Raw genomic sequence first — 25,392 nt, 5'->3', positions numbered from 1 at the left:
CCTCGCACCTTAAACCTGTGCCCCTTAGTAATTGACTCTTCCACCCTGGGAAAAAGCTTCTGACTATCCACTCTGTCCATGCCTCTCATAATCTTGTAGACTTCTATCAGGTCTCCCCTCAACCTCCGTCACTCCAGTGAGAACAAACCAAGTTTCTCTAACCTCTCCTTATAGCTAATGCCCTCCATACCAGGCAACATCCTGGTAAATCCTTTCTGTACCCTCTCCAAAACCTCCACAACCTTCTGGTAGTGTGGCGACCAGAATTGAACACTATATTCCAAGTGCGGCCTCACTAAGGTTCTATAAAGCTGCAACATGACTTGCTAATTTTTAAACTCAATACCCCGGCCGATGAAGGCAAGCATGCCATATGCCTTCTTGACTACTTTCTCCACCTGCATTGCCACTTTCAGTTACCTGTGCACCTGTACACCCAGATCCCTTTGCCTATCAATACTTTTAAGGATTCTGCCATTTACTGTGTATTTCCTATCTGTATAAGACCTTCCAAAATGCATTACCTCACATTTGCCCGGATTAAACTCCATCTGCCATCTCTCCGCCCAAGTCTCCAACTGATCTATATCCTGCTGTATCCTCTGATGGTCCTCATTGCTATCCGCAAATCCACCAACCTTTGTGTCGCCCGCAAACTTACTAATCAATCCAGTTACATTTTCCTCCAAATCATTTATATATATTACGAACAGCAAAGGTCCCTGAGGAACATCACTTGTCGCAGCTCTCCATTCAGAAACGCACCCTTCCACTGCTACACTCTGCCTTCTTTGACCGAGCCAGTTTTGTATCCACCTTGCCAGCTCACCTCTGATCCCATGCGACTTCACCTTCTGCACCAGTCTGCCATAAGGGACCTTGTCAAAGGACTTACTGAAGTCCATGTAGACAACATCCACTGCCTTACCCTCATCAATCATCTTCGTCACTTCCTCGAAAAACTCGATCAAGTTCGTGAGACACGACCTCCCCTTCTCAAAACCACATTGCCTCTCACTAATACGTCCACTTATTTCCAAGTGGGAATAAATCCTGTCTCAAAGAATCCTTTCCAATAATTTCCCTCCATTGAAATATTATGAACAGTTCTTTAAGAAGGCAAACATTGTTGAGGAGAAAGCAAAATCATATCGAAAGAGTTTGGTTTTTTTTAGTTAGCAGTTCTCACCTGTAGGTTCTGGCATGTCTGTTAAGGGTGGTATTGTCATAACTCTAAGGTCAATTTCAAATCCAAGGGAGCCGCAACAAAAGTCAGACTTGTGAAATGTCTAGGGGCCAACGGAATACCAAATGAGCCAATGTTCAAATGGACAAGATTCTGCATCTTCATCGCAGATGTCAATGGCAGGATTATTTTGATGGCTTATTTAACAAATATGAATGGCCCTTCTGAGGGTCTTGATGGATGAAGTGAAGAGATTGGCTATAGATTTACAGGAAAAAATAGAAGAGCAGGCGGTCATTCAGTCCATTAGATGTCTGCTAGCTGAGATTCATTTTTCAGCCCATGGCAGTAGCCCCATAGCTCATGGTATTTCTGATGGATAAGCATGCCTTGCATGTTTTAGGAGCTTTCTGCCTCTATCCAATTCCCTTCCCTGCCCCCACTCCCACTCTCTGGTTAAAATAATTTCCCCTAAGCTCCTCCTTTAATCCTTCAGCCTATCACTTTTCATCTATGCCCCCTGGTGGCTCCTCTGCTTTTAGAAATAGATCCTTCCATTTCCACTCTGTCAAAGTCCCCTCATTATTTATGAACTTCAATTAAATCTTCCCTCAGCCTCCTCTATCTCAAAGACCCCAGCCTGAAGCTTGGCAGGGATAAAAAAAAGAATCAGTAAGTGGCAAAAATGGTAATACCAAGCTTATGGGTTCAGTGAGAAGATTTGGAGGGAAGAAAAAAAGCCCAAAGGAAGGGTTAGAGATGTGAAAAAAGCAGTCTTTAAAAAATGGGTCAGATAGAACAGGTGTGTTGAAAGGAGGAAGCACTTGTGGCTTAATGGAGCTTGAACTGATTGTATCAACAATGAACTGTTTGAGCTGCCCTAGAATTGTCAGTCAGAAAAGCTTTCAGTAGCTCATGGACCAGCAGGTCCTTGTGTAAACAAACCTTGGCAAATCCTCTCTTGATCGGCTCTGGATTAGTTCGAAGAGCTTCCAGAGCAGATGGGGCTCATTCAAGCAAGAAAGGGGGAAATCCGTTGTGAACTTGAATGCTCCTATACGTCAAAGCACTTCAAAAAGGCATCAGAGCAGCTGGGGTTTCTGAGCTAAAACAAAGGGATCTTCCTGGTGAAACTGACAGCTCTTGTCACTCAAAGATCTTCAAAGAGATCTGGTAACAACCGGGGCTTCTGATATCAACGAAAGACTATCTCTACTGTTGAATGGAGTGCTGCTGTAATTTTGAAGTCTTCCAGGTGTTCAGGGGGCATGGATTTTAATGTGACCAGGCCACTTTAAAGGTTTTATAGAACGCAGAGAGAAAAAAAAGATTTTTTTGCAGAAAGGTGCCTGAAATCATCATCCTAAGAGTGATTCCCATGTTTTCAAGATCAAAAAAGTGAGGTCCAGCCAATAGAGCCCTAAGGTCAACCACTTCCCCCAGCCCAAAAGGGTGGCATGGTAGCACAGTGGTTAGCACTGCTGGTTCACAGCTCCAGGGACCTGGGTTCGATTCCCGGCTTGGGTCACTGTCTGTGTGGAGTTTGCACATTGTCTGCGTGGGTTTCCTCCGGGTGCTCCGGTTTCCTCCCACAGTCCAAAGATGTGCAGGTTAGGTTGATTGGCCATGCTAAAATTGCCCCTTAGTGTCCTGGGATGCGTAGATTAGAGGGTAAAATATGTAGGGATATGGGGGTAGGGCCTGAGTAGGATTGTGGTTGGTGCAGACTCGATGGGCCGAATGGCCTCTTTCTGTACTGTGGGGTTACTATGAAAAACCCCCAAACTCCCAGATCCATTGAGGATAATTCCCCCCCTCCTTTCTACAGCGTGGCAGCAGCAGAGGAGCCCATGAACACAGTTGATTTGATTTTGATTTGATTTATTATTGTCACATTAGTATACAGTGAAAAGTATTGTTTCTTGCACGCTATACAGACAAAGCATACCATACATAGGGAAAGGAGAGCATGCAAAATGTAGTGTTACAGTCATAGCTAGGGAGGCAGCACTCATCTCCTTGCCCCTTATCCCCCTTCGGAGTCCAGGTGCCTTGTCCTCGATTGTCAGGAGTAGGAGTGATTGACGCCTGCAGGATTTCCAGCTTGGGGGGGGGGGGGGGGGGGGGTTGAAGGAAAAACCCAGCAATTACATTCAAATGTATTTAACTCAGTTGTAATCAGGTTATCATCTGCTTTGAGCAAGAACCTAATTGGCACAGACACAGTGGGCCAGGAGACTCGCAATGGGATTGACGCCCGGCAAGGATCCCAATTTAGCCCTCTAGCCCATAGGTTATTGGGAATCCCGGCTGGGACTAGCAGTTCAGGAAAATCCTCCAACTATTTTTTCTTAGCATACTGCGATTGAATTTTTATACTTTACAGAGTGGCCGTAAATTATAGATTCCATTATATTTACAGTAATTTTCTGGATGGTAACACTGGGCCCGAGGAAAGTTTTGAGGCTTTTGCTTCTAACGTCAACATTAAGAAATCTCCATCCTGTTTTCTTTCTTTCCGACAGCAACCTCAGAAGACTTCCTCCTTGCACTAAAGTAACATTCCCACTCTAATAAGAGTCATCCGTATAGTCTCTCTGACTGTGACTGTCCAATTAATGGCAATCATTGGTGCATTCTAGCTAGTCTTGGTGCTGCTTTGAGACTGTCCAAACTGATTTTACTCAGCGCATTAAGCAGTCGTCAAGAGATTAAAAAACTTTCATCCCATCAGTCTGAACTGAATATAAACGCAAGGCAGAAATAATGGTATTGTCACTCAGTCCCCTGTGAGGTTTTTTTTAATACATTTTGATGGCCTTATAAAAAAAATGACTCTTTGTTGTTCGCATCACCACACCACATGAAAAATATCAAAAATAAGAGTAACATGTTGGTCCTGGTTCACTCAGCTGTTCCGCATACTGATGGGCTGCTTGTTGGTTTGCAAGTAACAGTGTGGTACATGTTTTCAGGCTTTCAGACTTTTAACAAGACCACTGCAAAACCCCAATGCAGTCATCACTCAGCTACTAGAGTGAGACACTTCATAGAATCATGGAATCCCTACAGTGCAGAAGGAGGCCAATTGGCCCATTGAGCCTGCACTGACAACAATTCCACCCAGGCCCTAACCCCATATACTTCTCCTTGTAATTTACTCTGACACCAAGGGGCAATTTAGCATGGCCAATCAACCTAACCTGCACATCTTTGGACTGTGGGAGGAAGCTCGAGCACCCGGAGGAAACCTATGTTCTGCTGCTCCAACATTCTATGCCATAAGAGGATGCTGCTCCGTACCCTCAGTATCCCTCAAAATGACCTATCTGAACTTGAAAAGCCAACCCAGCAATTGGGTGTGGGTGCGCCATCTCAGACTGCTTTCTCTCGAGAACTGTAGTGAATAGCACTGACCTGAGACCTGATCAGCTATTTGTTCTTGCAGATGTTGTAAGGAACAGAGGGAGATACATGGGGAAAAATAAATACCTTAAAGGAACGATAAATGCATTTCAGTTTTCAGGATAGAATATGCTCATTGTTGGTACATAAGCGCCGGTTTGACTGGCATCCCAGCACCGCAAGGCGCTCTGAGAAACAAAATAGTGGAATCGAGAAATTGATCCAGACAAAATATGAGGTACAGTTCTTTGTCAAATGCGAATAGGAGATCACCACAAGGTTCTGAATTATTTTTGAGCGGTTTCCAATTTGTAGTTTCTTCGTTCCACGACAGCTCTCCGAAAATCTCTAATGAAGGAGGAAATCCATCCGAACAGCTCCTGCGAGTCTCGATCTAGTGGCTCCCCAAACTTAACCTAGCAGGAACATTGACAGAATCAGAGCCGAGGTCGTTTTGTCATCAAAGAGCTAACAATGCAACTAAATAAGTAATGTCACAAGTAATATTACCAAGATGGAATTGTAGAGTTTCTTCATTTCGTCACACTGCTTGGTCAAGTCAGAAAATTCAGCTTCATATTTTTGAAGGATGACCTGGAAACAAAATAAGACGGGATATTCAATTGCAAGGCAAGACTGCAGAAAACTGGAGAAAGCTCGTTTATTTGTGGTGAAATCTCCTTTTGAATTTCAGTCAAAGCAAATATCCTCTTGCTGATTCAATATTATTGTTTTGTAGATTCTTCAGTTTCTTGAACCACATCAGAAATTGACAAATCTGATGGACAAGGTATAGAGGTTTATTGACATGACCAATGTTATAGGGTCATAGAGTCATAGAGCAATACAGCATGGAAACAGGCCCTTCGGCCCATGCCAACCATGGTGCCCTCCCAGTAGTCCCATTTGCCTGCATTTGGTCCATATCCCTCTAATCCTTTCCCATCCATGTACTTATTCAAATGCTTTTAAAATGTTGTACCTGACTCAACCACTTTGTCTGGCAGCTCATTCCATATACATGTCACCCTTGTGTGAAGAAGTTGCCCCTCAAGTTCCTTTAAAATCTTTCCCCTCTTACCTTAGACCTGTGCCCTCTAGTTTTCAATTCCTCTACTCTGGGAAAAATACTATGTGTGTTCATCCTATCTATGCCCTTCATGATTTTCTACACATCAATAAGGTCACCCCTCTTTCTCCTCAGTTCCAAGGAATGAAGTCCTAGTCTGGCCAACTGTTCCTTATAACTCAGGCCCACTAGTTCTGGCAACATCCTTGTAAATCTTCTTTGCACTCTGTCCAGTTTAGCAATGTCCTTCCTATAACAGGGTGATCAAAACTGTCCACAATAATCCAAGTGCGGCCTCATCGATGACTTATACAACTGTAACATAATGTCCCAACTCCCCTGAAAGATGAAGGCCAGTGTGCTAAATGCCTTCTTCACCACACTGTCTACCTGTGACACAGCTTTCAATGAACTATGTTCCTCAAGACTCCCCAGAGTCCTACCATTCACTGTATAAGTCCTACCCTGGTTTGATTTTCCAAATTACAACACCTCACATTATCTGCATTGAAATCCATTTGATAATCCTCAGCCCACTTCCCTAACTGATCAAGATCCCCCTGTAATGTTTGATAACCTTCTTCGGTATCAATGATACCTCCTAATTTAGTATCATCCGTAAACTTACTAACCATGCCTTGTACATTGGCATCCAAATCAATTATATAAATAATGAATAACAAGGGACCCAACACTGACCCCTGAGGCACACCACTAGTCACAGGTTTCCATTCCGAGAAACAACCTTCGACCATCACCCTAACCCTCTGCTTTCTACCATTGAGCCAATCTTGAACCAATTAGCTAGCTTTCCCTGGATCCCATTGCGACCTAACCTTCCAAACTAGCCTGCCATGTGGGACCTTGTCAAAGGCCTTGCTAAAATCCATATAGACAACATCTACTGGCCTACCCTCATCCATCCTCTTCATTACCTCTTCGAAAAACTCTAAAAGATTTGGCTTCCCAAGAACAAATCCGTGCTGACTATCCGTAATCTGACCTTGACTATTCAAATGTTGGTAGATCCTGTCCCTCAGAATCCCCTCCAGTAACTTACCCACCACTGATGTCAGGCTCACCGGCCTGTAACTCCCCAGCTTGTCCTTGCTACCGTTCTTAAACAACGGAACAACATTAGCCACCTTCCAGTTTTCCAGAACTTTGCCAGTGGAAAGGAATGAAGGAACTATCTCTGCAATGGCCTCTGCAATTTCTTCGCTAGCTTCCTACAAGATCCAAGGATGCACTTGATCAGGCCCAGGAGATTTATCCACCTTAATGTGCTTTAAGGCTGCAAATACCTCCTCCCTAGTAATATGCATGTGACCCAAGACATCACCACTTGTTTCCCTTCTTTCCTTAGCATCCATGATTGGCTCCTCAGTAAACACCTGTTCTGTCAGAACTCCGACTTTCGCACGCACACGCAACCTGTCTCTCTTATGCATGTGCATATCCTAATTTTCCTTATTTTGTCAAGGCCACATATTTTTCCTCTTCAGCACACGTAGAATGTACAAGGAAAATAGGCTGAGTGCTGCCTGTATTAAAGTGCAGGAGTATATTATACAATTTTTTAACAAATGTTGTCACCCTGACCCTTACAACTGTTGTCATTCTTGTAAGAGCTTCTTTTCTTTAGAATCAGAATACTAATCTCTCTGGCGCCCTCAGTTAAATAATTATTCCAAAAGAAATTGAGGAATGGTTGGAGCTAACATTGCACATCAGCCTGTGATGCCCAATCGTGGTAATTCCATCAAATTATTTTGCATTGCACTAATTTGTGTGTGTCTTGTTGCACCAAAGGGAGAGGGGTGGCCACCTTATGCATGGATATCTAGGAGGTGACAAGTAGGTAAGGCTGCATTGCAAGGGTTACTCTGAAGACGCTCTGTGTCAAACACCTTCATGCAGCCTAAGAGAATGATTGAATATGTAAAGGATCTTGAGGATTATCACTGAGCTGTTCAGAGGCACCTGGAGGCAGTTTGAATATCTGGACTAATTGCCATTGAACTCAATGCCTCAAGATTCTTTTTATTACCACAATCCTGACCCCCTGAGAATTTTACTATAGAAATAATGGCCTTCTGAAGGCTTGAAGGATAGAAATTAGCTTGGTTAGTGTTACAATCTCTCTAACGCAATCATAAAGGAATAAGAAAACTTGCATTTATATAGAACCTTTCACAACCTCAGGATGCTCCAAAGGCTTTGCAACCAGTGAAGTACCTTTTGGATGTTTATTCACTGCTGCAGTATAGGAAATGCAGCAACCAAATTGCACGCTACTATCTGCCACAAACAGAAAAAACGTGAGCATAACCAGATATTCTCTTTTAGCGATGTTGATTGAGAGACAAATACTGGCCAAGATGTTGGCGGGATCCACGCCCAGGTGTGAAGCTATAACTAAGTCACAGCTGCTTTCTTTGCTGAACATGATGTGGAGATGCCGGCGTTGGACTGGGGTAAACACAGTAAGAAGTTTAACAACACCAGGTTAAAGTCCAACAGGTTTATTTGGTAGCAAAAGCCACACCTTTGCTGAAGACAGTTTATTGGCATTGTTCCCATTCGATATTACTCCAACACCCCAGTGTCCTAGCTATCCCCAATTATAGGTGTGCACATATCTATCGCGTGTTTAACAATGTAATTGCCACTGAACCTTATCAAAGTAATTAATGGGACATTGAAACAGGACATTGGACAGATCTTCCTGACATTAACAGTAAACGTAATATTGATATATATATATTGAATACTAAGATTCATGAATGGAATCTCATTAAAAAAATTTCAGTAAAGCATACCCTTCAATGTTGTATCTTTAGGTTAAACATAAGATCGAACATGCATTGTTTATGATTTTACATTAACTGAGAAACTATTAAAAATGTCCTTTGCACTAAATGGTTTTCTCTAAAATGTATTTTACATATGGCTTCCAAATGCAATGCATCATGCTAAAGTTGCTGCGCAGACATTTTAAATTGTGGCATAGTCAAAAAAAATTCCTCTGGAATTACCTTCAATTCTTTGTAGAACTGTGCATCAGAGCACATCTTGTTCTTGGGTTTGAATAATTTTTTGTGCTGACCAATTTTCGTCAAATCACTTTTCAAAACTGTAGCAAGATGAAAAATACAAGATCTCAACCATTCTTACTTGGAGTGTGATGGCACAGTACTTAACCAATCACCAGCGATGATGAAAGCCCTGTAGTTTGACAGAGCTGAAATTTACATTGCATTTGCTTCACAGCAGTGTTATTGACTGTATCCCATCTCCAGCCACAGCACAGAAAACGAAATAGTGGCATTGGCCTGAGGGTACCCACAAACGCACCTATTGAAATGCTCTCTGTGAGCCTCTTGGATCAACAAGGCCATTCAGCAGATTAAATAAAGCAACAGATAACTGGAACTATACTTGGGTGAGCAATGTAGTTCCCTATATTGCACTTCATCTGTTTATTAGTAGTGAAAGCTGAATGAGTCAATGAAGCAAAACGTCAAATGTGCAAAACAGTAACAGGTGGAGCCAAGAATTGACAATGTACTGAAAATGGTAAATTTCCCCCAGTGTGTGGGTTAGGTGGATTAACTGTGGTGGATGCGCTGGGTAAGGGGGTGGGCCTGGGCGGGATGCCCTTCGGAAGGTCAGTGCAGACTCGATGGGCTCCATCTGCACTATAGGGATTCTATATGATTGTATTATGAAATGGTTTCACAAGAAGTCAATCTTTTGCATCTCAGTTGATTCAGTTCTAATTTAGTTTTATAGCTACTGTACTACTATAGCTACTATAGCCTTTGTCTTGCTAAAAGTCTGTTCCATTTCATATTCCAGGACATTTTACGAGATCAGTGAAATGGGTGCTTTATTGTTGAAAGAAAAGGTTAATACTTACATTATTTATTTTTGTTTTGTTTCAAATTAGGGTTAGGTTGATTGGCCGTGCTAAAATTTCCCCTTAGTGTCCTGAGATGGGTAGGTTAGAGGGATTAGCGGGTAAATATGTGGGGGTATGGAGGTGGGGCCTGGGTGGGATTGTGGTCGGTGCAGACTCGATGGGCCGAATGGCCTCTTTCTGCACTGTAGGGTTTCTATGATTTGGGTGATTTTGATCCTATGGGAAGATTTGCAATTGGAATTCTGTCAGGGTTTCATCTGGAAGTGAACTCAGGTTGATTACTGGAGTGAAAACCTCCGGTCTTTAGCTTGGTCAAAATTTCCACAACTTGGTAACATTTGGACTGAAGAAATGGAAATAGTGGTGTTGTACCCCTCATTGCCTGTTGGTGGTGCAGCAGAGAGCAATAACGCCTGCGTGCTCAGCATTACCAACAGGGAGGCATTTAATAATCCTGAAGCAGTCAGTGACAAGATGAAATATTTGTAAAATATAGCGGCTGAGGTTTTAACAAGAGGACATATTATTAGCTGAAAGGCTCATATGCAACATAAATTACAATAAAACCAGGAATGTGACATTTAAGTAAATAGGTTTCAATATTTAAATCGCCAGAGGAATTCAAAGCTGGCTATGAAAGGAGTAAATAGCTGCGAGGAAGATGGCAGGTTGAAATAAAGCCCCTGCTACATATCACTATAATAAGCTTGGATATTTGACACAGGCACATGTTGACATTGTGAAAGAGCGATTTGATTAAAACTGTAAATGTGTCAGAGGTTTGTTTAACGCACTCTGCACTTTGGTTACTTTTACCTGCTTTCAAGCAGCAGCTCTTATTTCCTCCCTTCTTAGACTTCATTTCCTCCAATCCTGCTCCCAATTTTTAATCAGGAGTGGTGTTGAGATGCAAATTGTGATACCAACAAGTGGCTTCAATCTCTTCAGATCATGATGTGAAGCAACTGATCAAAGCTGGAAGAGGAGCTATCAGAGCAAGTCCCCACACTCGTGCAGACATCCCAAAAGAAAATTAGCAAACGTACCCTCCAAGATGTGAGAGCAGAAGCAGGCCATTTGGCCCATCGAGTCTGCTCTGCCATTCAATGAGATCATGTCTGATCTGATATGATAACCCTCAAATCCACTTTCCCGCCTTATCCCCATAATCCTTGATTCCCTGACTGATCAAAAATCTGTCTTTCTCAACCTTGACCGTAGTTAATGACCCAGCCTCCATAGCCCTCTGTGGTAAAGAATTCCACACATTCACCATCCTCTGAGAGAAGAAATTCCTCCTCATCTCGATTATGCCCTCTGGTCCGAGACCCTCCCACAAGAGGAAATATGCTTTCAAATTAATGAAAAATTTAATGGACAGCTCGGAGTAAATGCAACACAACCAAGAATTCCTCCTTTATAGAGATGTAAATAAATTCTTCATCAACATACTTAAAGTTTATTTATTAGTGTCACAAGTAGACTTACATTAACACTGCAATGAAGTTAGTGTTAAAATCCCCTACTTGCCACACTTCGGCACCTGTTTGGATACACTGAGGGAGAATTTAGCACCTAATCAGCACGTCTTTCAGATTGTGGGAGGAAACCGGAGTACCTGGAGGAAATCCACACAGACAGGGGGAGAACGTGCTGACTCCACACGGACAGTCATCCAAGCCAGGAATTGAACCTGGGTCCCTGGTGCTGTGAGGCAGCAATGCTAACCATTCTGCCACCATGCCACCTTGCTATGAATTTGTTATAAAAAACACACAGAGGAAATCTTACCCCTAAGATACTCAGAAGACCAAGAACATCAATTTGCCACACACAGTGACAGAATCTGACAAAATCGCCTCATATTTCTTTAAAAAAAGTATTGACCTACCATCTACCTCAGCAATCAGACCCTTAATGGAATCTAAAGAGGAAGAAAAACAGGTCAGTATGGGTGCTGCAACCAGTGTGCAAATATTACAGCTTTTCTAAAAGCTCTGCTGGAATTAAATATTTCAGTTTACCTCCAGGGACATCTTCAAATTCTGTGAGCTCTTGGGAGAAGTTTGTCAAAGCTGGTTCTTGTGAAGTAATCTGCTCCACGAGCGCATGAAGTAAGGTGAACTTCCTCTCCTTCCCCCGTAACAGGGCCACCTTGAAACAACAGGTACAACAAAGATCAGTGCTTAGGCTTCTGCTATTTACAGTCAATGACTTAGGCGATGGAACTAAGAATAATGTATTCAGGTTTGCTGATGACGCAAAGTTAGGTGTGAAAGTAAGCCGTGAGAAGGGCAGAGAGGGTAAGTAAACGGGCAAGAAAATGGCAGATGCAATATTCGATGGAAGTTATGCCCTTCTGGAGAATTATAAAAACAGAATATTCTTTGAATAATGAGATTCTGCACATTGATCACAGAAAGTTGACATGCAGGTACTGCAAGCAATTAGGAAAGTAAATGGTACGTCTGCCTTTATTACAAAAGGATTGGCAAATAAGAATAAAAAAGTCTTACTTCAATTGCATAAGTCCATGGTAAGATCACACTTGGAGAACTGTGCACAGTTTTGGTCTCTTTACCTAAGGAAATACATGCTTTCCATACCTTTCCCGATGTGACCCTATTTTGATGCCTCAGACATTATGAAACTCCAGAATGAAATCTGGGGTGGGGTATGAGAATTGTTGAGTAGGGGGATTGGGAAGCTTCAGTTGTGCGATGGTGGAGGGAGGTGGCAAGGCTTCCGTCGAAAGGGGAGAGGGGATGCTTCACTTGTTCTATCGCAGGATTTGGGCCTCAGAGAGAAGTTCACTAGGCCACACTCCCTCACAAAAAAAAAGCCAATATTCAAAACGGCCTTCACAGCAGTCAGTGTTGCCTTGTTTGTACCCCATAATCTTCTCTGATGACCCAACTAGGGGATGCGACCCACAGTTTGGGACACCCTGCCTTAGAGGGAGTGCAACAAAGGATCACCAAACTGATTCCTGCAATGAGGGGGCTATTCTATGAGGAGAGATCGAGAAAACTAGGCCTATATTCCTTAAAGCTTGAAAGAATGAGACCTGACATCATTAAAATATATAAAATTCTCAAGGGGCTTGACATGGTAAATGGTGGAAGGACGTTTCTCTTGTTTGAAAAGGTTAGAACTAGAAGCAGTCTCAGAATAAGGGTCAGCCATTTCAGACTGAGATGAGGAGAAATGTCTTCACTCAAGGCTTGTGAATCTTTAGAACACTCGACCCCAGAGAGCTCTGAATACACAGTCATTGAGTACATTCAAAGCAGAGATTGGTACATTTTTGGATATTAAGGAAACCAGGAGATATGGAGATAGTGCAGGAAAGTGTAGCTGAGGTAGAAGATCAACCCTAATCATAATGAATGGCAGAGCGGGCTCGAAAGTTGAATGGCCCATTCTGACTCCCATTTCATATGTTAGTGTTGACAAAGTGAGGTGATGCCTAAGCCCCTTTAGATGTAAATTCATCTCCCCTTTTTAAAAATTAATTGTACTAGCCACGATCTGAGTTTTATAAAGTTGTGCATTATCGTCCAAATCCTGCAATAAATGCTCAGCAAAAAAACACAACAGCCCTTCACGCCCTGCCGCCGCTGCCAGCATGGACGGAACATTTGGCGCTCGGCCAAATCTCCGTTCACTGCAGCGGGACGGAGAATCCCGGCTGTGAGCGAGGTCGGAGAATCCGGCCCACTATTTTTTCTCTGCGAACACTAAGGAAAGCTGTCATTCTGCTTGCTATGTGCGCTGACATCATAGAAATGTTTATGAAGATCTCCTCTATTGAATTTGCAGGACAATTATAAAATCATTCTTTTCAAACGCATTTGTGATTTTATAAGAAAAATTGATCAGTGCAAATCTTCATAAACACATCTGTTAATTTATTGCTCAGAGCAACAGAGCAACTCTTACTTATGGATTGTGACAGTTCAAAGTATCTATAAATTACAAATTGTGACATTTTAATTAAGTTCATAATTGAATCAATTTACACTACCTGTTTTGAATGTTTTAAATGGATTTAAATATTTGGCTGTTTGTAATCATGCCTAAAATAATGTATTGATTTACAGATTGCAATGTTAATCAGCCTCATCCTGCGCTGATGGTTATGGGATGTTAAAGTCGTACGTGCTGCCATGAAACAAGCATTCGAATCAGCTTATAGAACGATCCGTACTCATCTTCAACCATTCTCAATTTGTTCTAATGAATGGATCTACTTATTCTGCTGTGAATAGGATACCCTCTGATAAGCTGTTCAAGATTGGGAGAATGGGAATAGGTTCTGGAGTTGATGAGCACCAATAACTATGTGAGGACCATTGATGTCCTTAAGAATGTGGCGATTTTCTTCTTGAAAGATCCAAGAGTCTGATTGAACATAGGAGACCATGGGACATTAACATTGCAACAGAGGGTAGCCCATGTGCCTTTGGTGTCAAACTGGGTCACAAAAACATCATCACAGTATTTCCTATCAACTCATTCTTTTCCCTCCGAAGAGGATCTGAAGTTTTAACCTGATATCAAAGGCCCGATTCTCCCATCCTGACGCGCATGTTTTTTGGCACTTCGAGATGGGAGAATCGCGTGTCAGCCATTTTGCGGTATTCGCGCATGCGTTCCCGACGTATGCGCGTCTCCCACAGCTGGAAAACAGGCGCAGTCTGGACCGTGCTGGAAACCGGCAGGAAGGGAGGCAAGTAATTTAAATCTGTTTTTAGTGTATTTTAAATGTGATTATCAGGACCGACACAGAATTCTCCAGGCCCGATAGCATCTCCTACCCGGCCAGGAGTATTTCCCTCTGGCGGAGTTTAGAGTAGCTCCCCACATTTGGGGAACTAGTGGGTCACCCCACCAGAGTGAAGGGGGGGTCAATTGGGGGCCCCCAGGGAATCGGGCAGAGAGTGAGGTGGTGCCCCTGGGCATAGGCACCCTGGCAGTGCCAGCCTGTGTCCCTGGCACAGCCCAAGGGACAAAGTGCCCATGCCCAGGGGACACCTTGGCACTATCCAAGGCGGTGGGGCCTCGAGGCCGGGGCCAAGGGTGAGGGCCTATTGTGGGCAATCGGTGGGGGTGGGAGGTTCCCGCTGTCACTCTGCATTGGGATTGGTCGGGGCGAGAGGCAGGCCAGCAATTGGGGGAGGAGGGAGGGTGCGGAGGCAGCCCTCTGGGGGTCCCGGGCTGGCCAGTGATCAAGCTGGCCAGCAAACTGCGATTGACAGCTGGAACTGTCAGACTCTGGCATGAATAGGCCCTGCCCCCTGAGCTTTTAATGCGATTCACGATTGTGACCTCTGCAGTGCAGAGTGCGGAGATTCGAGTCTGAAGTTGAACTGAAAAAACAGTCGTGATTTACACTAGTTTTCTCACCAATTCAGCAATTTTGGGAGAGTTGCCCTCACATATTCAAATGCGGCTTAGCAACACATCAATAATGATGTGGTTATATTGCAGACAATAGTTTGAGACTTGTACGAAAATGACTGCACAGATTTGAGTTAAGCATAGAGGATTGTGCATGCATGCTAACATGTATGCAGAGTTCTATTTAATATTCAAGTGCTAGATACATTTTTAATGATGGTGAATTGCTAAAGGTCCAATCACTTCTTTAAGCCCAATTTTAACACTGCAAATAAATGGGTTTTGAGTGAGTTAACATTGAGCACTTGGTGTTAATGTGAAAAAATGTTGAAATTAAGTTTAAAAGGTTTTTAAATTTTACATGGGTAAGAGCAGCTGTAGTGAAATTCAGGCTGTGTTAGACAGTCTCCTGGTAACAGTCACATACTACCTCCCAGAATTGAATACAGCTGGAGTTCAGCAGTTTCATTGCTGAGCTAGGAAAGTGATAGGTCATGGTGTGATATCCCAGGACAGATCCCGCCGTTCTTACAGCTCAACTCAGGGATCACAATTTTTAAAATTTCATGCTACATATGAGCAAAATCAAAGTGAGAGAGAACACTGTTGGCACTTCTTTTTACTCATTCGTGAATGAGTGTGTTGCTGGCAAAGCCATCATTTTTCACCCATCCCAAAATGCCGTTACAACTGCCTCTGTAATGACAATCACAATTGCCGTGGGAGGGTCTGGAGTCACAAATAGGTAAGAGTAGGTAAGGGCAGCGGGTTTCCTTCTCTGAAGAACCTTTGTGAAACAGATGGGTTTCCACAGTATTCCAGTAGTTATGTATGTGGTCACCATTATTGATACTAGCTTTTAATTCCAGATTTATTTATTTAGAACATAGGCATTAGGAGCGGGAGTAGGCCATTCGGCCCATTGAGCGTGCTCCGCCATTCAATATGATCGTGACTTATCCAAAAATCTGTCAATCAATGTCTTGAATATACAAAACAACTGAGCATACACAACCCGCCCCAGGATAAAGAATTTCAGTGATTCCCCAGTTGCTGTGGTACAGTCTGAATTTGTGTCTCTGGATCATAAAGATTACCAGCTCATGAACATAACCGCAATGTTACTCTTCCCTAAATTGGTGTGGAGCAAGAGGAAGAGTGAATCAGATTTAATCAGAATTAAAGACACTGGAGGAATCATCAGGTATACCATACTGCAAAGGCTTTTTTTCAGACATATCTGAACAGCAATTGGTCAAACTCTCAGCATGGATCACTCATTGTGGCCTGTTTCTCATGCTTGGCTTACAGCAGAATTAGATCTCAGCTTACCTTAGTCAGGGAGGAAAGACAAAACCCTTTTGCCTTTCGTTTGCCAGCATTTGTGTTCAAGAAGTTACCAATTGCAAGTAGATACTCGAGCACAGAAACAAACAATTTACTGTCCAGCAACTGAGAACATGCCTTGATTTTCTGTCTGAGCAGCTGAAACAAAAGCAAAATGAAAAGATTAATGGGACTTCACGTCACTCAAAACTCAGAACCACACACAGCAAACCAACCCTCATTTTCAGCATTTCAGCTGACCAAGGTCAGAAATACAGGTCAGAACTTCTAACTGTGAAAAATGATTAATTGAACCATCAAACTTGGAATGCATAATTTTTATTTTTAAGAACAAAGAACAATACAGCACAGGAACAGGCCCTTTGGCCCTCCAAGCCCGCGCCGCTCCCTGGTCCAAACTAGACCATTCTTTTGTATCCCTCCATTCCCACTCCGTTCATATGGCTGTCTAGATAAGTCTTAAACGTTCCCAGTGTGTCCGCCTCCACCACCTTGCTTGGCAGCGCATTCCAGGCCCCCACCACCCTCTGTGTAAAATATGTCCTTCTGATATCTGTGTTAAACCTCCCCCCCCTTCACCTTGAACCTATGACCCCTCGTGAACGTCACCACCGACCTGGGGAAAAGCTTCCCACCGTTCACCCTATCTATGCCTTTCATAATTTTATACACCTCTATTAAGTCTCCCCTCATCCTCCGTCTTTCCAGGGAGAACAACCCCAGTTTCCCCAATCTCTCCTCATAACTAAGCCCCTCCATACCAGGCAACATCCTGGTAAACCTCCTCTGTATTCTCTCCAAAGCCTCCACGTCCTTCTGGTAGTGTGGCGACCAGAACTGGACGCAGTATTCCAAATGCGGCCGAACCAACGTTCTATACATCTGCAACATCAGACCCCAACTTTTATACTCTATGCCCCGTCCTATAAAGGCAAGCATGCCATATGCCTTCTTCACCACCTTCTCCACCTGTGATGTCACTTTCAAGGATCTGTGGACTTGCACACCCAGGTCCCTCTGAGTATCTACACCCTTTATGGTTCTGCCATTTATCGTATAGCTCCTCCCTACATTATTTCTACCAAAATGCATCACTTCGCATTTATCAGGATTGAACTCCATCTGCCATTTCTTTGCCCAAATTTCCAGCCTATCTATATCCTTCTGTAGCTTCTGACAATGCTCCTCACTATCTGCAAGTCCTGCCAATTTTGTGTCGTCCGCAAACTTACTGATCACCCCAGTTACACCTTCTTCCGGATCATTTATATAAATCACAAACAGCAGAGGTCCCAATACAGAGCCCTGCGGAACACCACTAGTCACAGCCTCCAGCTGGAAAAAGACCCTTCCACTACCATCCTCTGTCTTCTGTGACCAAGCCAGTTCTCCACCCATCTAGCCACCTCCCCCTTTATCCCATGAGATCCAACCTTTTTCACCAGCCTACCATGAGGGACTTTGTCAAATGCTTTACTAAAGTCCATATAGACGACATCCACGGCCCTTCCCTCGTCAACCATTTTGGTCACTTCTTCAAAAAACTCCACCAGGTTAGTGAGGCATGACCTCCCTCTCACAAAACCATGCTGACTATCGTTAATGAGTTTATTCCTTTCTAAATGCGCATACATCCTATCTCTAAGAATCTTCTCCAACAACTTCCCCACCACGGACGTCAAGCTCACCGGCCTATAATTACCCGGGTTATCCTTCCTACCCTTCTTAAATAACGGGACCACATTAGCCACCCTCCAATCCTCTGGGACCTCACCTGCGTCCAGTGACGAGACAAAGATTTGCGTCAGAGGCCCAGCGATTTCATCTCTCGTCTCCCTGAGCAGCCTTGGATAGATTCCATCAGGCCCTGGGGATTTGTCAGTCTTTATATTCTCTAACAAACCTAACACTTCCTCCTTTGTAATGGAGATTTTCTCCAACGGTTCAACACTCCCCCCCGAGACACTCCCAGTCAACACATCCCAGGTTGGATCAGGTTGGACTGCACAAGACTGATGAAAAACATTCGGTTTCTCTGTTGTTAATGCCTGGTCTTGCCGTTTTGTTTTCTAACTAATGAAACTACAAACTATAACACAGTTGTTTCATATGTTATCGTAAGGCATCAAACTCTATTTGAAGTCTCATGATGGAGCCAGATGTTGGTGTGAACATCCAGATCTAATTCAGGTATATTCTGAACCCAAAGCATATAGATGAGCATTCGGGCGGCTCGGTGGCACAGTGGTTAGCACTGCTGCCTCACAGCATAAGGGACCCTAGTTCAATTCCAGCCTGAGTCACTGTCTGTGTGGAGTTTGCACCTTTTCCCTGTGTCTGCGTGGGTTTTTTCCAGGTGTTCTGGTTTCCTCCCACACTCCAAAGACGTGCGGCTTAAGTGGATTGGCCATGCTAAATTAGTGTCAGGGGGGTTAGCAGGGTAAATATGTGGTGTTACGGGGATCGGGCCTGGGTGGGATTGTTGTCAGTGCAGACTCGATGAACTGAATGGCCTCTTCTGCACGGTAGGGGTTCTTTGATTCTATGAAATGCCATAGCATACAAGGCTATGGACCAAGTGCTGGAAACTGGGATTAGGATAGATAGGTGTTTGATGGCCAGTACAGAAACAAGGGACTGTCCTCGACATCAAGGCAGCATCTAATCGAGTGTGGGAGCAAGGAATTCCAACAAAATTGAAGTCAATGGGTGTAATGATTTGAAGGCGGCCCGTTGTGGCTCCAAGTTATAAAGGGTTTACTACCAATGATAGAGATATACAAACAAGTGTTTGACAAAGCTAAATATGCGACTATTCTCCACTCCTCCCGGGCTCCAACTGAGGATCCCCCCTAACTCTGGACACGCGCCCTTGCAGCCGAGTGGCTTGGCTATCCGTACTGCCACTCCATAAGGTCTGACCCGATCACGTGACTCTCAGGAATCATCCCCTTAAAGGGACCACTCTATCGCATTCCTTAAACCACTCCCCCACCCCAACCACCACTCCCGAGTTCACTGAAGAATGAAACAAAAAGATCATTAACCTACGCATGCAAGTTAAAACAGTCATCAGGGATACCAAGGAAAACTCAGCATAGGTTATGTCGGTCTGGGAACTTGCGCACCCTGGTAGAACATCTCGATTCTGTGCCTGCTCTTCATAAAAAGTTGAATCTGGCTGGAGAGATGCAAAAGGCAAACTTCTCAATCTGGGGTTGAGTTCCTCCTCTGGCTGCTGTCTCTCCAGCTGCATCAACTGCTGGTTTCTCCGGTTCCGCATTCACGACCGGGATCCCTATAGCCACCACTGGTGAACCCAAATCCACTGCAGGGTTCACCTGTTGATCCCTTAAATCAAGCCAAGCTCTCTTTCTCAAGTGGTCTATGTGTTTCTTGAAATGACAACCTTCTACCTCTACAACATAGGAGACTGAACCTCTTCTCTCCACAATCTTACTAACCACCTACGGCAGTTCTGCTGCAAAGTTTCTGACCGGAACTAAATGAGCAACTTGGAAAACTCTCTTTTTTTCTTGAGTCATGATTTTCATTCTGGGAGGCTTGTCTAGCCTTCGCCCTCCCCACCAAATCTGGGAATATCATATCCAACCATGACCGTAAATGGCATCCCATTGCTAGCTCATCTGGCGTGACCCCTCTGGTCGCATTTGGTGTGGTTCTGTATGACAACAAGAAATTTGCTGTGCGTAGTGGTAGAGGTCTATTAATTTGTTTTTTCATTAATGATTTGAACATTTGTATAGAGCATTCCGCCAACGCATTAGAGGTTAGGTGGTACGGTGCTGATCTAACATGGTGAAATACCATTTGATTTGACAAATTTTCCGCTGTAAATGACATGCAATTGTCTGACATGAAGACCTCTGGAATGCCATGGATAGCAAAAATCTGCCTCAATTTGTCAATAGTGGCAGTGGCCATTTTAGACTCCATAAATTGGACATCCAACCATTTAGGATGAACATCCAGTAATATGAGAAACATATGGCCCATGAATGGCCCTGCATAGTCGATATGTATTCTTGCCCAGGGACTCCTTGGCCACTCCCAAGGACCCATACTTGCCGTACTTGCCGGTGGTGGCAGTGCCTGTTGGACCTTACAAGTGGGCCACTGGATGACAATTCTTTTGATTTCTTTATCGATGCTCGGCCACCAAACATAACTCGGGCAAGTGCTATCATCCTGCTTTGTCTGGGGTGTGCATCGTACAATTCTTGTAATAAAAGTCGTCTCCATTGGGGACACAATAACATGGTGTCCGCACATTCTATCTATTCTTCTTTGTTGGTAAGGTTTAAATAGCTTTGACTTATCATCTCACCATCCTTGCATCACAACTAAAATGTCGGTGGTAGTGGGAGGCCGTCCAGGGGAAGAACAGCTGCCTGCAACCAATTGGCAATTAACAGAGCGGATGTGGGGCTTCTGCTCCTCAGGGACAGGAAGTCCCACCCGAGAGAGCTGCCAGCCAATCAGAGGTCATCAGCTCTCCAGTAGTGGGAGTGACATTGGGTGGCACGGTGGCACAGTGGTTAGCACTATTGTCTCACAGCACCAGGGATCCGGGTTCAATTCCGGCCTTGGGTCACAGTCTGTGAGGGGTTTGCACAGTCTCCCTACGTCTGCGGGAGTTTCCTCCCACAGTCCAAAGATGTGCGGGTTAGGTTGATTGGCCATGCTAAATTAACCCTAGTGTCAGGAGGATTAGCAAGGTAAACATGAGGGGTTACGGGAATAGACCATGGGTAGGATTGTGGTCAGTGCAGACTCGATGGGCCGAATGGCCTCCTTCTGCACTGTAGGGATTATATGATTGGCCATTATGACGGGATCTTCACCAGGATTGTTGACCCTCTGGAGGGAGGTAAGTGTGGGTCGGATAGGGTACCAGGGAGGGGGTGCTGTGGGGGAGGAGGGGTGCACAGGGACAGAAAGACCATGGGTGAAACCTGGTGTGATTACACCTTGCTGGGAGGTGCCTCCAATGGGACTGGGGACTTGTTAAGGAGAGAGCTTCCCCACCTTCCACAGCATGCTCAGGAAAACCTACCACACTGTGTGATGTGGACCTCTCTCAAGGCTGATTATAAACAGTGGCAGCAGTAGGAATCAATTAGCCATGTATAGGTCTCAACTGGCCTGCTGGCGGCTGGGCCACCCGGTGCCAGCCCCACCCACTGCTTGTATATGTGGTGGGTGCAGAGGCGGGCACCCTTCGTTTAACTCTGCTGATAGTGGGGCATTAAGTTCAGTTCCCTGTGTGTGACATGCTGTAATACTCCTGTTCTTTACAAATAGCATTTCATCTTACTTGAGCAATGTCCTGTAGCTGCACTAATATTGTGAAAAGTTCTCAAACCTCCCTGCTGATTGAAATCAAAACCCAACTGACTGGAATCAAAAGATTTGACGTGATACTCAAAATTTACAAAAGCAAGTATTTTCTGCTTACGCTGGTGTGGTTATACTTAAAATCTCTCATAGCATATGAACTAAAGTTCATGGCGAATCATGGAAAATACTTGAAGTATCTTCTTGAATACTTGAATACTTTGCAACTTGAAGAATATCTGGATTTGCACATATCTGGAAAGAATGAACAAGTTGTAGGTGTTTTAGATATTTTCCTAAAACCACTGTCAGATGAAGAATTAGTTCGAAGAGAATCTTTAATAAGGAGAATCTGTGCATGTGATTTCTTCATTAAGGTATCTTTAGTTACAGCCACAGCATTCTAAAGATTAATATTTCACCACACACACAGATTTGCTGTGAAAGCCACTGAGCACGGACTATTTCATATTCCAATTTCTCAAAAGGATAAGTAAAACATTTCTTAGTCCCTATAATGCTGTGTCTGAATTTAAGTGATAGAATAATTAATATAGGAGGGATGTGAAACAATTGAGTCCCACTGTCATTCTGATCCAAGTTATCGCAATGTTCACTTACAGTTTACTCTCAGAGGACTACAGTGGATTTGCAAACTGCATTGAAAATTATTAGTAGGCTAGGATTTTGCTGCCAACATCAGAATCAGCAATGTTCTTTTGAAGGTATCCTGAGTTCAGTATTTCTCGAACATTTACATTCGCTTGTGGATATATTAAGAGGCACAGAGAATCCTCTCAGCCCGGGAGACAGCAGTCACAGCGGACAGCCATGATCTCACCCGTAGGGCTGGAAACACAGACACACCTTTTCCAAACCATTTCCATGAACATTGGAAAGATAAGCAAGGCGATCGAGATAGAAAAGGCCCCCCACCACGCAGAAAGGAAAGCACAAAGGAGGGTGCAAGAAGCCCCATCCCCATAGCTTGAAAGGAAAACCTCTGGAGATCAGTGTGTTCCCATTGCAATAAAACAGATCATTCCAGGCCTGAGTGTTGGAGATGGTGAGGAAAGATTGTAGGCCTAATAGCGGCTCCATATGAGTAGTTTCCTGGAAGATGCCCCATTGAGGAGTGCATGAGAGCAGGCAGAGACTCTCGCTACAGAAACCTCCCCTTTGGATGGCCTGGTATGATGTGTGTCGAAGCTGAACAAATTTCCACACACCTTCCACAGTTTTATCCTTTCAGGGACAGTGTCCCCATACCAATCCTAGGATGTGAGCAAGTTTGTTTGCTGCTCCGGGACACAAGGGCTACTCAGTCCTTGATGGTGGATGGAAACATAAACCTGAATTTCTCCCTGAAGCCAATGCCCTGATCAGTGGAGTGGGAGGAAGATCTGTGTTTGCACCCCTCTATGAAATCCACCTAGAGTGTGACATTGCTTCAGGTCCTGTTGCGACTGATAGTCCAACTGTACTTGGACTATCAGTAGCAGGAATTGATTTCCTACTCGGAGGAAATTCTTCCTTGGTGTCCACAGATGTGTAAGTTAGATGGACACTAATCATCTCAGTCCCAGGGCATTGCTGCAAGAGTTACTGAGAGTGGTGTCCTCGGCCCAACCATCTTCAGTTGCTTTACCTTTCATTGTAAGGTCAGGGATGGGGAGGTTCGCTGATAACTGCAATATGTTAAGTACTAATTGCAACTCCTGAGATAGCAATTAGAAGCAATTGATGCCAATATACTTGCTCCTTAGAAGCAATTAATGCCAATATGCTGCGAGCCCTGGACAATCTTCAGGTTTGGGCTGAGAAGTGGCAAGTACCAGGCAATGACTATCTCCAATGAGAGAGAATCTATCCATCTCCCCATGACACCTCCTGATTCCCCAAAGCCTAGGTTCCATCTGCAAGACAGGAGTTTGATGGAATTCTCTCCACTTACCTGTATGACTGTGGCTCTGACACTCAAGATACTCAACACCAACCAGGACACAGCAGCTCTCTTGGCACTCCAGAAAGCAACTTACACAATCACTCCCTCCACCACCAATGTACAGTGACAGCAATGTGTACCATGCACAACATACACTGCAGCAACTCACCAAGGCTCCCTCAACAGCACCTGGTAAATCCATAGCCTCTACCACCTAGAAGGATAAGGGCAGCAGATACATAGAACACACTGCAAGTTCCCATCCAAGTCACTCACCGTCTTGACTTGGGAACATATCACCGTTCCTTCACTGTCGCTGGATCAAGTTCATGGAACTCCATCCCTAACAACACTGTGGGTGTACCTACACCCGATGGATTGCAGCCTCAAGGACAACTGGGGTTCAGCAATAGAGACTGGATTTGCCCACATTCCAATGAATAAACAAAATCACCCATTGACTCATTACAATACCCTGTGAATTGTGAGCTGTCACAGGTTGCTGGTTGAGTTGCGTCATTCTGCCATTTACTCCATGAGAATGGCACCTCGCAACTAACCTCCCAAAATTTTCCTGCTGTTTGCTCATTAATTGCCCATTTTGTTTTCTCATACTGATCCCAAGGCTATAATAAGATAAGTATGGCAATATCTACCAGGTCAGTGCCTGCGATTGAATGTCATAGGGATTTGTTCGCCCTGCACGACTATTCAGATGGAGCTAGAATACAGACAGAGGTTACAAAAACACATATATCAAAAAGAATTCCATTAGTATTCCTACAGACATACCAAAGCATCTCAAACCCAGGACAATTCTGCTCACCAACCCTTTGGAACCGAGGAGTGTTTTGCTTAAGGTTTACTTAAAAAAGATATAGTAACTTACTGACCTCACATATTTCACAATAGCACAACCAAAGATCAGAGAAGGAGATGAATCAGTCCATCGTACTGGTTCTTTGAAAGTGCTGTCAAATTAGTCCCACCTCCTGCCCCATAGCCCCTTACAATCTTCTCCTATTCAATACATATATGTGTGTATTATGCCACAACTCAACTGAGTCAAGACTATCCATGTGATTCTATTCAGTATTTCCAATCTACATAATCAAAACATTCGCTGGATAGGGTTACCTTTCTTTCTGAACTGATTGCCAGGCTGCAGTTTAATGGAAAATCGGATACTGCAAAGTTGAAAAGATTTCCACATGGGAAACCATCAGTCTGTATCTGTAATTGCTCTTTAGGATATTTATTAAGACAATAAATTCTCAAGTAAATTCATTGGCAGGCTAAAAGTTCTTTCTTGCTGGTGGGAATTGTAAACATCTTTCTCTAAGGCATTAGTCTAACTTGCCTGCAGATATATATATATATATATATACTTCTAGGCAGGCAAGGAGGCAGCCATTGAACCCTCCAGCCTCCTGTGTTGTTCAATTAGATCATGGCTGATTTGTACTCCAGCTTCATTTCACCACCTATATATGTGTTTTTGTAACCTCTGTATTCCTAGATAAGTTTTACCGAACAAAAATCTATCGATTTCAATCTTGAAATTTCTAAGTGTCCCATCATCCATTGCCAGACTCCTATTTATTGACTTCAACAAAATGAGGCCTCATGTGTTTCTCACCACTCCTTTATAAATTAAAGCATCACTTTCAATTGATAATCCATGATTTATTAATTTTTCCAATCCTCTTGATGTGTAGAAATGTATCATTTTTATCCCATTCAGTTGAGTTCGT

The 25,392-nt window shown here is 43.7% G+C and overlaps 1 protein-coding gene across 1 annotated transcript in view; it reads right to left on the bottom strand.

Moving 5' to 3' along the window:
* Positions 1-3,048: 3,048 nt before the first annotated feature.
* LOC144508285 (formin-H) overlaps positions 3,049-25,392 on the bottom strand; it is a 34,938-nt gene continuing 12,594 nt past the window's right edge. Inside the window, exons 3-8 of the mRNA XM_078236102.1 lie at positions 16,321-16,473; positions 11,610-11,739; positions 11,477-11,509; positions 8,699-8,796; positions 5,102-5,185; positions 3,049-5,007 (exon numbers count right to left, since the gene is read on the bottom strand). Of these exons, the coding sequence (XP_078092228.1) occupies positions 4,879-5,007; positions 5,102-5,185; positions 8,699-8,796; positions 11,477-11,509; positions 11,610-11,739; positions 16,321-16,473 (627 nt within the window). The 3' untranslated portion in view covers positions 3,049-4,878. The remainder of the gene's footprint in view (positions 5,008-5,101; positions 5,186-8,698; positions 8,797-11,476; positions 11,510-11,609; positions 11,740-16,320; positions 16,474-25,392) is intronic.

This window comes from Mustelus asterias, chromosome 20 (assembly GCF_964213995.1).
Source record: "Mustelus asterias chromosome 20, sMusAst1.hap1.1, whole genome shotgun sequence".
Classification (NCBI taxonomy): domain Eukaryota; kingdom Metazoa; phylum Chordata; class Chondrichthyes; order Carcharhiniformes; family Triakidae; genus Mustelus; species Mustelus asterias.
The sequence above is the reverse complement of the archived record's forward strand: the minus strand, read 5'-3'. Positions and strand labels throughout refer to the sequence as shown.